Genomic DNA, 13,277 nt, shown 5'->3' with positions numbered 1-13,277 from the left:
GTGGACTTTATTGTTCAGCACATTCTATGTTTTTCTCATTTGTCCAGCTTATCAGTATGGATCTATTCAGCTAAGCTGGAAGCTCTGGGCAGCAGATTTTGCCCTCCACACCTTTAGTCAGGTGTGGAGATTTTTGCATTCTCTGCGGTGGACTTTTTCTAGTTTTTATTACTGACCGCACAGTGTTCTGTCCTGTACTATCTATCTAGCTAGAAGTGGCCTCCTTTGCTACATCTTGTTTCATTCTACGTATGTCATTTCCCTCTCCACTCACAGTCATAATTTGTGGGGGGCTGTCCTATCCTTTGGGGATTTTCTCTGAGGCAAGATAGCTTTCCTGTTTCTACCTTTAGGGGTAGTTAGCTCTTAGGCTGTGACGAGGTGTCTAGGGAGAGACAGGAACATCCCACGGCTACTTCTAGTGTTGTGTTAAGATCAGGAACTGCGGTCAGTATAGTTACCACCTGCTCAGAGCTAGTCGCATGTCGCTCCTAAATCACCAGTCCATAACAGGGTTTCCACTGTTTAGGCACATCAGGGGTCTCCAAATGCAACATGGCGCCACCATTGATTCCAGCCAATCTTGCGTTCAAAAAGTCAAATGGTGCTCCCTCCCTTCCGAGCCCCGACTTGCGCCCAAACAGTGGTTTACCCCCATATATGGGGTACCAGCATACTCAGGACAAACTGGGCAACAATTATTGGGGTCCAATTTCTCCTGATACCCTTGCGTAAATAAAAAATTGCTTGCTAAAACAATTTTTGGGGAAAGAAAAATTAGTTTTTATTTTCACGGCTCTGCATTATAAACTTCTGTGAAGCACTTGGGGGTTCAAAGTGCTCACCACACATCTAGATAAGTTCGCTGGGGGGTCTAGTTTCCAAAATGGGGTCACTTGTGGGGGGGTTTCTACTGTTTAGGCACATCAGGGGCTCTGCAAATGCAACGTGACGCCCGCAGACCATTCCATCAAAGTCTGCATTTCAAAAGTCACTACTTCCCTTCCGAGCCCCGACGTGTGCCCAAACAGTGGTTCCCCCCCACATATGGGGTATCAGCGTACACAGGACAAACTGGACAACAACTTTTGGGGTCCAATTTCTCCTGTTACTCTTGTGAAAATAAAAAATTGCGGGCTAAAAAATTATTTTTGAGGAAAGAAAAATGATTTTTTTATTTTCACAGCTCTGCGTTATAAACTTCTGTGAATACTTGGGGGTTTAAAGTGGTCACCGCACATCTAGATAAGTTCCATGGGGGGTCTAGTTTCCAAAATGGGGTCACATGTGGGGGAGCTCCAATGTTTAGGCACACAGGGGCTCTCCAAACACGACATGGACTAACGATTGGAGCTAATTTTTCATTCAAAAATTCAAATGGCGCTCCTTCCCTTCAGAGCCATGCCGTGTGCTCAAACAGTGGTTTACCCCCACATGTCAGGTATCAGTGTACTCAGGAGAAATTGCCCAATAAATTTTAGGATTCATTTTATCCTGTTGCCCATGTGGAAATGAACAAATTGAGGCTAAAAGAAATTTTTTGTGAAAAGAAAAGTACTTTTTCATTTTTACGGATCAATTTGTGAAGCACCTGGGGGTTCAAAGTGCTCACTATGCATCTAGATAAGTTCCTTGGGGGGTCTAGTTTCCAAAATGGGGTCACATGTGGGGGAGCTCCAATGTTTAGGCACACAGGGGTTCTCCAAACGCGACATGGTGTCCGCTAACAATTGGAGCTAATTTTTCATTCAAAAGTCAAATGGCGCTCCTTCCCTTCCGAGCCTTGCCGTGTGCACAAACAGTGGTTTGTGACCACATATGAGGTATCGTTGTACTCAGGAGCAATTGCCCAACACATGTTAGGATCCATTTTATCCTGTTGCCCAATTGAAAATTGTACAATAACTTTTGGGGTCCAGTTTCTCTTTTTACCCTTGGGAAAATAAAAAAAATTGTTGCTAAAATTCATTTTTGTGACTAAAAAGTTAAATGTTCATTTTTTACTTCCATGTTGATTCTGCTGCTGTGAAGCACCTGAAGGGTTAATAAACTTCTTGAATGTGGTTTTGAGTACCTTGAGGGGTGCAGTTTTTAGAATGGTGTCACTTTGGGGTATTTTCAGCCATATAGTCCCCTCAAACTGACTTCAAATGTGAGGTGGTCCCTAAAAAAATGGTGTTGTAAAAATGAGAGATCGCTGGTCAAATTTTAACCCTTATAACTTGCTAGCAAAAAAAAAAAATTGTTTCCAAAATTGTGCTGATGTTAAGTAGACATGTGGGTAATGTCATTTATTAACTATTTTGTGTCACATAACTCTCTTGTTTAACAGAATAAAAATAAAAAATTTGAAAATTGCGCAATTTTCTAAATTTTAGCCAAATTTCAATTTTTTTTCACAAATAAACGCAAAAATTATCGACTTAAGTATACCTCTAACATGAAGCCCAAAATGTCATGAAAAAACAGTCTCAGAACCGCTAGGATCCGTTGAAGCGTTCCTGAGTTATTACCTCATAAAGGGACACTGGTCAGAATTTCAAAAAACGGCCAGGTCATTAAGGTCAAAATAGGCTGGGTCATGAAGGGGTTAATGCTGGGTCTATGCCCTCAGGGTTGATGGTGGTCAGGAGTTAACTCTTGCGTTTGGCTGTAGACTGGTGTTAGCTTTCTGACCTGTAGCCATGTATTTTGGCCTGCTGTCTTTCACTCATGATGCTTGGCTTGAGAACTTCTGGTATTACCTCAAGTGATATGTATTAGCTTTGGGCTGTGTGGCTTGCCTGGTTAGCCAGCTGACTCATGGCTTGGTTGGTCTGGTTTTTCGTTACTGACTCACAATGTGTTGGCTTCTACCTTTTCTTTGCGGAGCTTGGTGACCGATGAGTCCTAGATGATACTCAATCTGTGCTGCACTTTACGTACATGCTCAGTAGTGAGGCAGTGCTGTGGAGTCAGGGAAATGTCCTATAAATGTCTGCTCTGCTCCTGATCTCGGCTTTTAGTGGAAATGAATCTGTGCTGTCCTTTATGTACATGCTCAGTAGTGAGGCAGTGCTGTGGAGTCCGGGAAATGTCTGTTCTATTCCTGATCTTGGCTTTTAGTTGAGATGAATCTGTGCTGCCTTTTATGTACATGCTCAGTAGTGAGGCTGTGCTGTGGGGTTGGAGTCAGGGAAATGTCCAATAAATGTCTGTTCTGTTCCTGATCTCTGCTTTTAGTTGAGATGAATCTGTGCTGCCCTTTATGTACATGCTCAGCAGTGAGGCAGTGCTGTGGAGTCAGGGAAATGTTCTGTTCTGTTCCTGATCTCTGCTTTTAGTTGAGATGAATCTGTGCTGCCCTTTATGTACATGATCAGTAGTGAGAAGAATAAAACCATAGCAGAAACCATAACTAAAAATCTGCAAAGGCGTCCTGTACCTATGTGGAAGATTCCTGTGCATGCCAGAAAAAGTACACTCCAATACTGAGCAATAGAAAAAAACTAAGCAATACATTTAATATATGCTGTATAAAAAGGTATAAATTTATTACATTAACATAAGATATATATCAATACATGGAAGCAAAAAATAAATCAGTTACAGAGACAAGATCAGGTAGAGAGCAGCATGTACAACCGTATTACATCAAATGGGCTTTTTTTACTCCGTAACAAAGTGCATAGTGCTTATGTAAACCTAAGCGACACTAAGATAGTGGGGTAGGTATGGATATTTCATAATAAGCCTGTACCTGGAATTAAACCAAACCTAATATAATCAAGCCCCATCATGGCCCCACAAGCTCTTACCCATGATGTGATGTAAAGGATGACAGGCCACCAGCCCCAACACGCATTTTGTGTCGGCTTCCTCAGGGGCCATGCTACTTTGTGTATCTTAAACAGGCATTAAATATACCCCCTAGGTGTAACGAGTACCGGTAATGGAGCATGTGTACATTTGTCCGCGCCGGAACTTAAATCGCTTCCGGTAATCCCTATGACGCTGCAGGTCACTGCAAACTTCACGGTGACGTCAGTGACCCGCACGCTGCGGATGGTGGCACGTTGAAGACATGCACACGAGACTCGGGAAGATGGTAAGCAGACCAGGCACGCCCACGCTACACGCCCTCATGTAAGGCTGGGTTCACACTGCGTTAGTGTGACCCGTTTAACGGACTACGTTACACCGCGGCATAACGCGGTGTAACGTAGTCTGTTAACGCCGCCATTGAATGCAATGGCGGATGCATCGCTAGCGCACGCCCACAATGGGCGTGCGCTAGCGTTGTGCCATCATTGAGTGACGGACCCTGAGACGCGGGCTGCAGCGTTTCCGGGTCTGTCACTGCTAGCGCAGATAGAGCTAGCAGAGCTCTATCTGCGCTAGCGGGATGCAAACGCCGGCACTTGCGCTAGCAGCAGCCCGTTAGTGTATGTGCTGAACGGGCTGCTGCTAACGCAATGTGAACCTAGCCTAAGGAGAGGAAATCCCTTCACATGCCGTCCTGATGTATCCACAGTGTAAGTAGCTGTGTTATTTTGCTTCTGACACTAAAGTGTATATTATACCACTGTATGAATAAACAGTACATGTGATAATATGTATATCAAACACATTTCATTATCATACACAAGTAAAGTGACAATGGTTTTCATATAGTGAAGTGCAATAAAGTGTTATACAAATAATAATGAAGTGAATCTGCAGGGTTAATGGCCTATTCCTGCACTCTGACATGATTCTCGTCACGGCAGATGTAGAATCACTTTACACAAGCATCCGTCATGACGATGTTCTCAGGGCCGCAAGGTTTTCCTTGAGTCCAGTAATCTTGACGCTGATGTACGTGAGTTGGTATTGGAGTTGTTGCGATTCATTTTAACACACAACTTTTTTACCTTCAAGGATCGATTCTTCCTACAAAAACAGGGTACAGCAATGGGGGTGGCACGTGCGCCATCCAATGCTAACCTGTTTTGGGGATTTTGGGAGAGGGGCATTTGTTTTTGTGAAGTACATGCCACCTCCCAGATTCTTGGATGGTACAGGTATATCGATGATATCTTTTTTATATGGCAGAGATCAGTCTCACCTACCACCACTAGAGATTTATTTTCTAGATGTCACACTCAGGGTACAGGCCAATGGGTCAGTGCACACTGACATGTACCGCAAGGAAACCTTGATTAAGGAAATCTTCTCCCTTATGCCTCCAAATTACTGGAGCAACACGTCCATCTTGAACTGTCCTCCCACCTCTCCTCCTGCTCCCTCTTTGATCGGTTACAATCTGGCTTCCCGCTCCCATCACTCAACTGAAACTGCCCTAACTAAAGTCACCAATGACGTACAAACTGCCAGGAGCAAGCGACACTACTCTGTCCTCCTTCTCCTGGACCTGTCTTCTGCCTTTGACACTGTGGACCACTCCATTCTGCTACAAATCCGCTCATCTCTTGGCATCACAGACTTGGCCCTTTTCTGGATCTCGTCATATCTGACAGACCGGACATTCAGTGTCTCCCTCCCCCACACCACCTCCTCACCTCGCCCCTTGTCAGTCGGTGTTCCTCAAGGCTCTGTTCTAGGACCCCTACTCTTCTCCATCTACACCTTCGGTCTGGGACAGGTCATAGAATCCCACGGTATGCAGTACCATCTCTATGCCGACGACACGCAGATCTACCTATCCGGACCTGACCTCACCTCCTTACTTACCAAAATCCCGCACTGTCTGTCTGCTATTTCAGCCTTCTTTTCTGCTCGCTTTCTACAGCTGAACATGGACAAAACAGAATTCATCATCTTTCCCCCATCTCACTCTACCCCTCCACCAGACCTATCCATCAATGTCAATGGCTGCTCACTTTCCCCAGTCCCACACGCCCGCTGCCTCGGGGTGATCCTCGACTCTGCCCTCCCTTTCAACCCACATATCCAAGCCCTTGCCTCCTCCTGCCGCCTCAAACTCAAAAACATTTCCCGGATCCGCGCATTCCTTGACCGCGACACCGCAAAAACACTAGTGCATGCCCTTATCTCCCGCCTCGACTACTGCAACCTCTTACTCTCTGGACTCCCCTCTAGCACTCTGGCACCACTCCAATCCATCCTACACTCTGCTGCCCGACTAATCTACCTGTCTCCCCGCTATTCCCCAGCCTCTCCCCTATGCCAAGCCCTTCACTGGCTTCCTATCGCCCAGAGACTCCAGTTCAAAACCCTCACAATGACCTACAAAGCCATCCACAACGTATCTCCTCCATACATCTGTGACATGATCTCCTGGTACCTACCAACACGCAACCTCCGATCCTCTCAAGACCTCCTTCTCTACTCCCCTCTCATCTCTTCTTCCCACAACCACATCCAAGACTTCTCCTGTGCTTCCCCCATAATCTGGAACGCTCTACCCCAGCACATCAGACTCTCGCCTACCATATAAACTTTCAAAAAGAACCTGAAGACTCGCCTCTTCCGACAAGCTCCTGAACCGCCGCACAACCAGCTCTACCCTCTCCTAGTGTATCATCACCCATCCCCTGCAGACTGTGAGCCCTCGCGGGCAGGGTCCTCCCTCCTTATGTACCCGTGTGCCTTGTTTTTTGCTCATGTTTAATGTATTTGTCTATATGTGCCCCATATTTCACATGTAAAGCGCCAAGGAATAAATGGCGCTATAAAAATGTATTATAATAATAATAATAATAATGAATGCACTGTAGCATGCTTCATCGGCACATCAGAGTTCCTCGATTAGGGTCGTCCGTGTTGGACAGTTCCTCTGTGCCAGGAAAATCTGTGCATCTGGTCAACTATTTGAGTAGCAGGCTGTGGACCTTGGGAAGAGGGTCAAGGAATGTGGGTACAGCAAAAGATGTATTAAGAAAGAATATCAAGAGGGTGAATAATCTACAAACCACTAGAGGTGGACAATCTAAAGATGCAAATCTAACATATATCTCCACCAATAACCACAGATGGGATATGATGAGAGCCATTTTAAATAAACATTGGTCAATCTTGAAAACAGACCCTACTCTACAAAAATGCCTTCCACAAGGCACATAGGAGTAATAACTTAAAAGACATTTTGGTAAATAGCCACTATGTCGTAAAATCCCCAGACCCCCCTTAAAGCAGGAAAACAAATAGTAGGCTTTTTCACATACGAGGAATGTTTGACGTGCAAGAACTTAACTTGGGTCACATCCTTCACATCATCGGATGGCCTTAGGGAATAAGATCAAAGTATATCACCTGCAGTACTACTCACGTTGTTTACTATGCGTGAGTGCTTGCAGGTTGATATACGTCGGACTTACATCACGTGAATTACGTGATCGCACACGCAAGCATGTCAGAGCTATCCAGACCGCCCGTGATGTGGAGAATGTGAGCACTTTTAAAACCATTTCTAGGCACTTTCGAGCACACCATAACTGCAACGCAAAAGATCTACGGATCTGGAGAATTTATATGCTGGCATAAGGGGTGGTGACATCAAATGCACAAAGAGAATGCGGTTGGATCTCTCTTTTAAATACACTGGTCCCGGCAGGCTTAAATGAACAGTTGAGCTTTACCTCCTTTTTATATATAACCTTTGTCTATAGGTTTAATTTTAACTTCTAATTTGTGTGTTCTGTTTTTCTTTGGTTTATTTCTTTGTAGTTGTTTATCTTTATGATGATCAGTATTAGTGAGTTCGACTTAAAGTGTCTACACGGGAAATAATTATGAGGCATTGAACTGTCCTCTCCTTCTACCATCCTTTCCGGCTGTTGGGACATTGGACAGCACATGCAACGACATGTTTATACGAGACCAGACATTTATGTCCATGTTATGCTCTCTTTTCATATATACTATGGGAATGTGTTTTTCTAGCTTTAATTATATTTGCTTCCCCCCCTTTGTATGCTGTTATTTTACCACTCGCAGTGAACGGTCTATGTAATCTGTATAGATTCTCTCTGACCATGCTGTTCATTAAGTCTATTAATGTATATATTGTTTAATGTAACATATAATCAGTTGGAGCACTTTATGATATCTGTGTATACTGCACACCATTTTCATATATTTTTTTCATTAAGTGATGTTGTATTGCACCATAGTATATGGGATGCAGTGTTGGTATTTTTATATTTAATAATGAATTATCAGATTCACTTCATTATTATTCATATAACACTTTATTGCACTTCACTATATGGAAACCATTGTCACTTTATTTTATTTGATGTGCCAAAGAAGCATGAAACAGTGCATTCACCAAGGTTTCCTTGCGGTACATGTCAGTGTGCACGGACCCATTGGCCTGTACCCTGAGTGTGACGTCTAGAAAATAAATCTGATGGTGGTAGGTGTAGGTGAGACTGATTGGTATCATTGCGATTAAATTCCAAGATAAAGTCATGGAGGCCGATGACTGTATCCTGCTATATAAAAAGGATATACAGTAATTGATATACCTGTACCCTCCAAGAATCTGGGAAATGGCATGTGCGTTATAAAAAAAAAAAGCCCCTCTCCCAAAATCCCCAAAACAGGTTAGCATTGGATGGCGCATGTGCCGCCCCCATTGCTGTACCCTGTTTTTGCAGGAAGCATCGATCCTTGAAGGTAAAAAAGTTGTGAGTTAGAATGAATCGCAACAACTCCAACACCAGCTGACGTACATTAGTGTAAAGATTACTGGACTCAAGGAAAAACCTATCAGTGAGTATGTGGTGGCCATAATACTGCAGGACTGTGGGACTACACTATACTCTATGGGGGAGTGCATTATTCCGACAGGGAGGACTATGGAGGTAGTGAATTATTCCAACAGGGAAGACTATGAGGGGGTAGTGCATTATTCCAACAGGGAAGACTTTGGGGGGTAGTGCATTATTCCAACAGGGAAGACTATGGGGGGGTAGTGCATTATTCCGACAGGGAAGACTATGGGGGGGGGTAGTGCATTATTCCAACAGGGAAGACTATGGGGGGTAGTGCATTATTCCAACAGGGAAGACTATGGGGGGGTAGTGCATTATTTCGACAGGTTAGACTATGGGGGGTAGTGCATTATTCCTACAGGGAGTACTATCGGGGGGGGGAGGGGAGTGCATTATTCTGACAGGGAGGACTATCGGGGGGAGTGCATTATTCCGACAGGGAGGACTATGGGGGGGGGGGGGAGTGCATTATTCTGACAGGGAAGACTATGGAGGTAGTGCATTATTCTGACAGGGAAGACTATGGAGGTAGTGCATTATTCTGACAGGGAAGACCATGGAGGTAATGCATTATTCTGACAGGTTAGACTATGTGGGAGTGCATTATTCCGAAAGGGAAGACTATGGGGAGGAGTGCATTATTCCGACAGGGAGGACTATGTGGGAGTGCATTATTCCGACAGGGAGGACTATGTGGGAGTGCATTATTCCGACAGGGAGGACTATGTGGGAGTGCATTATTCTGACAGGGAAGACTATGGGGGAGTAGTGCATTATTCCAACAGGGAGGACTATGCAGGTAGTGTATTATACAATATGGAGGACTATGGGTTTATTATACTAAAGAAAAATGATGCCTATTCATCGATTGGATTGTTTATGCCGGAACAAAAATTATTATTCCCAGCAGCACGTTGCCGCCGTACCCTGCAGATAACATGATATTGTATGGGGACAGATCGGTGTACTAGTGATTGTTCTCTCCCCAACATTGTTCGGTGTTAAACAATCATTGAATGACTTCGGTATTGTCGATCACACTCGTTTAGCGGCCTGAGATCAGCGCATGTCAATACAACCATGTTCTGGGGGTTGGTGCACTGTGCGAGCTCTGGGGCCCCAGTTAAACTTTTGCCCAGTCTGAAGCCAGCCCTGAGGGTGACACAGGATGAGGCGCCGCTCGTGGAGCTCCTGCTAGAGCTCAGGAAGCCACATGTGCATGCAGCCGCCACAGCGAGCTCATTACCTTAAGGGCTTCTCCTCCAGTCTGGGCCTCTTGGCCTGGGGCTCCTCCGCTGCCACCTTCATGCTGCCTGCAGTAAGCACACGGTACGGTACAAGTATGGGTAACTGCTCGTGTGCTGCCCTCTGTCCTTGCTGCTCTCTGCCCTCCTCCCCCTACAGCACAGTCCTCCCCTCCTCCGGAGACATCCTCCCTCATCTCTCCCATCCGAAACCTGCACACGAGGCGCACTGCCTCACCAACTGGCCGCGCCCCCATGCACGCCGCGCCCCCATGCACGCCGCGCCCCCATGCACGCCGCGCCCCCATGCACGCCGCGCCCCCATGCACGCCGCGCCCCCATGCACGCCGCGCCCCCATGCACGCCACGCCCCCATGCACGCCACGCCCCGGTACCGTCCCCTAACAACCGTCTCCAGGGCTCTGGTAGGTGACAGCAGCGGGCGCCTGTGACAGTTGTAGCTAAGCTCTATGACATGTCACTGGCTGTACAGCCTAAGAGCCATTGCCATGTAGTATAGCTGGCATTGCTCATCTTCCGTCACAGCAATGCTGCTCAAACTGATGGAAGCCCAACCACAAGTCACCCCCTGTAGTTACAGAAGGCGGTGCTCTCAGGCGCTGCTCGGGCAGCCTTGCCGGTGTGGGGCTGGGGCCTGAGCGCCATCTTTGTGGAGGCAGCCGCTGCCTCTCCAGATGATGTGTCAAGCGGCTCGGGGGATCCTGCACTTCCTGCTCCCTTCCATTGGTTTCGGTAACTGGTGCTGCCGTGGCTGCGGGCATTGTGTAATGACTGGTTCAGTTCCTGTTCGTTTCTGGGTTGCAGTTTCACACTTTGCGGTTACTGTGCGGTTCCTTAGGACAGAGTTGTAGTGTGCGGCAGGTGTCACTCCTCTGCTGCTCTGGTTGCCAGTGTTAGTGGCTGTTCTCATCCTCGCAGGAAGTCCTGCCAGTGACTGCACTCCGGTGCCCAGGCCATTGTGTAGTGCGGTCACCTGTAGCTCAGTGAGGACGTTCACCTGGAAGGCTAAAGCTAGGTTCACACTGGGCGTTTTTGCTGCGTTTTATGCTAATTTTCAGCTGCTTTTTACAGCACAAGCAAAACCTATGAGATTGCAGAAATCTCATGCACACACATTGTTTTTTTGTCATCAGGATTTTGTGCTTTGCAGCGTTTTGGACATAAAGCATGTCACATTTTTCAGCGTTATTCACTCATTGAATAAAAAAACGCACCAGTAAGCACCGCACAACCTGCTTTTTTTGCTGCAACTTCTTTCCTGCTAAAAACTCAGGTTTTGCTGCAGAAAATAAATGCAGCAAAAACGCCCAGTGTGAACTTAGGTGTATAGGATCGTGCAGACCTGTAACCTCCCGGCCATCGGGGACAGTGCAGAGTGTATAGGAGCATGCAGACCTGTAACCTCCCGGCCATCGGGGACAGATTGTATAGGAGCGTGCAGACCTGTAACCTCCCGGCCATCGGGGACAGATTGTATAGAAGCGTGCAGACCTGTAACCTCCCGGCCATCGGGGACAGATTGTATAGGAGCGTGCAGACCTGTAACCTCCCGGCCATCGGGGACAGATTGTATAGAAGCGTGCAGACCTGTAACCTCCCGGCCATCTGGGGCAGATTGTATAGGAGCGTGCAGACCTGTAACCTCCCGGCCTCCGGGGCAGATTGTATAGGAGCGTGCAGACCTGTAACCTCCCGGCCATCTGGGGCAGATTGTATAGGAGCGTGCAGACCTGTAACCTCCCGGCCATCTGGGGCAGATTGTATAGGAGCGTGCAGACCTGTAACCTCCCGGCCATCGGGGAGAGATTGTATAGGATCGTGCAGACCTGTAACCTCCCGGCCATCGGGGACAGATTGTATAGGAGCGTGCAGACCTGTAACCTCCCGGCCATCGGGGAGAGATTGTATAGGATCGTGCAGACCTGTAACCTCCCGGCCATCGGGGACAGTGTAGAGTGTATAGTGGCGTGCAGACCTGTAACCTCCCGGCCATCGGGGACAGATTGTATAGGAGCGTGCAGACCTGTAACCTCCCGGCCATCGGGGACAGTGTAGAGTATATAGTAGCGTGCAGACCTGTAACCTCCCGGCCATCGGGGACAGATTGTATAGGAGCGTGCAGACCTGTAACCTCATGGCCATCTGGGGCAGATTGTATAGTAGCATGCAGACCTTTAACCTCCCGGCCATCTGGGACAGATTGTATAGGAGCGTGCAGACCTGTAACCTCCCGGCCATCTGGGACAGATTGTATAGGAGCGTGCAGACCTGTAACCTCCCGGCCATCTGGGACAGATTGTATAGGAGCGTGCAGACCTGTAACCTCCCAGCCATCTGGGACAGATTGTATAGGAGCGTGCAGACCTGTAACCTCCCAGCCATCTGGGACAGATTATATAGGAGCGTGCAGACCTGTAACCTCCCGGCCATCGGGGACAGATTGTATAGAAGCGTGCAGACCTGTAACCTCCCGGCCATCTGGGGCAGATTGTATAGGAGCATGCAGACCTGTAACCTCCCGGCCATCGGGGACAGATTGTATAGGAGCGTGCAGACCTGTAACCTCCCGGCCATCGGGGAGAGATTGTATAGGATCGTGCAGACCTGTAACCTCCCGGCCATCGGGGACAGATTGTATAGGAGCGTGCAGACCTGTAACCTCCCGGCCATCGGGGAGAGATTGTATAGGATCGTGCAGACCTGTAACCTCCCGGCCATCGGGGACAGTGTAGAGTGTATAGTGGCGTGCAGACCTGTAACCTCCCGGCCATCGGGGACAGATTGTATAGGAGCGTGCAGACCTGTAACCTCCCGGCCATCGGGGACAGATTGTATAGGAGCGTGCAGACCTGTAACCTCCCGGCCATCGGGGACAGATTGTATAGAAGCGTGCAGACCTGTAACCTCCCGGCCATCTGGGGCAGATTGTATAGGAGCATGCAGACCTGTAACCTCCCGGCCATCGGGGACAGATTGTATAGGAGCGTGCAGACCTGTAACCTCCCGGCCATCGGGGAGAGATTGTATAGGATCGTGCAGACCTGTAACCTCCCGGCCATCGGGGACAGATTGTATAGGAGCGTGCAGACCTGTAACCTCCCGGCCATCGGGGAGAGATTGTATAGGATCGTGCAGACCTGTAACCTCCCGGCCATCGGGGACAGTGTAGAGTGTATAGTGGCGTGCAGACCTGTAACCTCCCGGCCATCGGGGACAGATTGTATAGGAGCGTGCAGACCTGTAACCTCCCGGCCATCGGGGACAGATTGTATAGGAGCGTGCAGACCTGTAA

The 13,277-nt window shown here is 47.6% G+C and overlaps 2 protein-coding genes across 3 annotated transcripts in view; one reads left to right on the top strand and one right to left on the bottom strand.

The window, feature by feature from the left end:
* ADK (adenosine kinase) overlaps positions 1–10,183 on the bottom strand; it is a 511,546-nt gene extending 501,363 nt beyond the window's left edge. The window contains exon 1 of the mRNA XM_077250787.1: positions 9,967–10,183. Coding sequence (XP_077106902.1) covers positions 9,967–10,028 — 62 coding nt within the window. The 5' untranslated portion in view covers positions 10,029–10,183. The remainder of the gene's footprint in view (positions 1–9,966) is intronic.
* A 407-nt stretch (positions 10,184–10,590) lies between these two features.
* The window catches only part of AP3M1 (adaptor related protein complex 3 subunit mu 1), a 92,607-nt gene continuing 89,920 nt past the window's right edge, over positions 10,591–13,277 (top strand). Inside the window, exon 1 of one of the 2 annotated variants that reach the window (XM_077250785.1) lies at positions 10,591–10,717. Coding sequence is in view for 1 of the 2 variants with exons in the window: in XM_077250784.1 (XP_077106899.1) it covers positions 10,660–10,749 (90 nt within the window). In the remaining variant the exon portion in view is untranslated. Of the gene's footprint in view, positions 10,750–13,277 lie in introns of both variants that reach the window. The other variant, XM_077250784.1, reaches the window with a different exon arrangement.

This window comes from Ranitomeya variabilis, chromosome 4, assembly GCF_051348905.1.
Source record: "Ranitomeya variabilis isolate aRanVar5 chromosome 4, aRanVar5.hap1, whole genome shotgun sequence".
In the NCBI taxonomy this organism is placed as follows: Eukaryota; Metazoa; Chordata; class Amphibia; order Anura; family Dendrobatidae; genus Ranitomeya; species Ranitomeya variabilis.
This window is presented reverse-complemented; position numbering and strand designations above follow the sequence as displayed.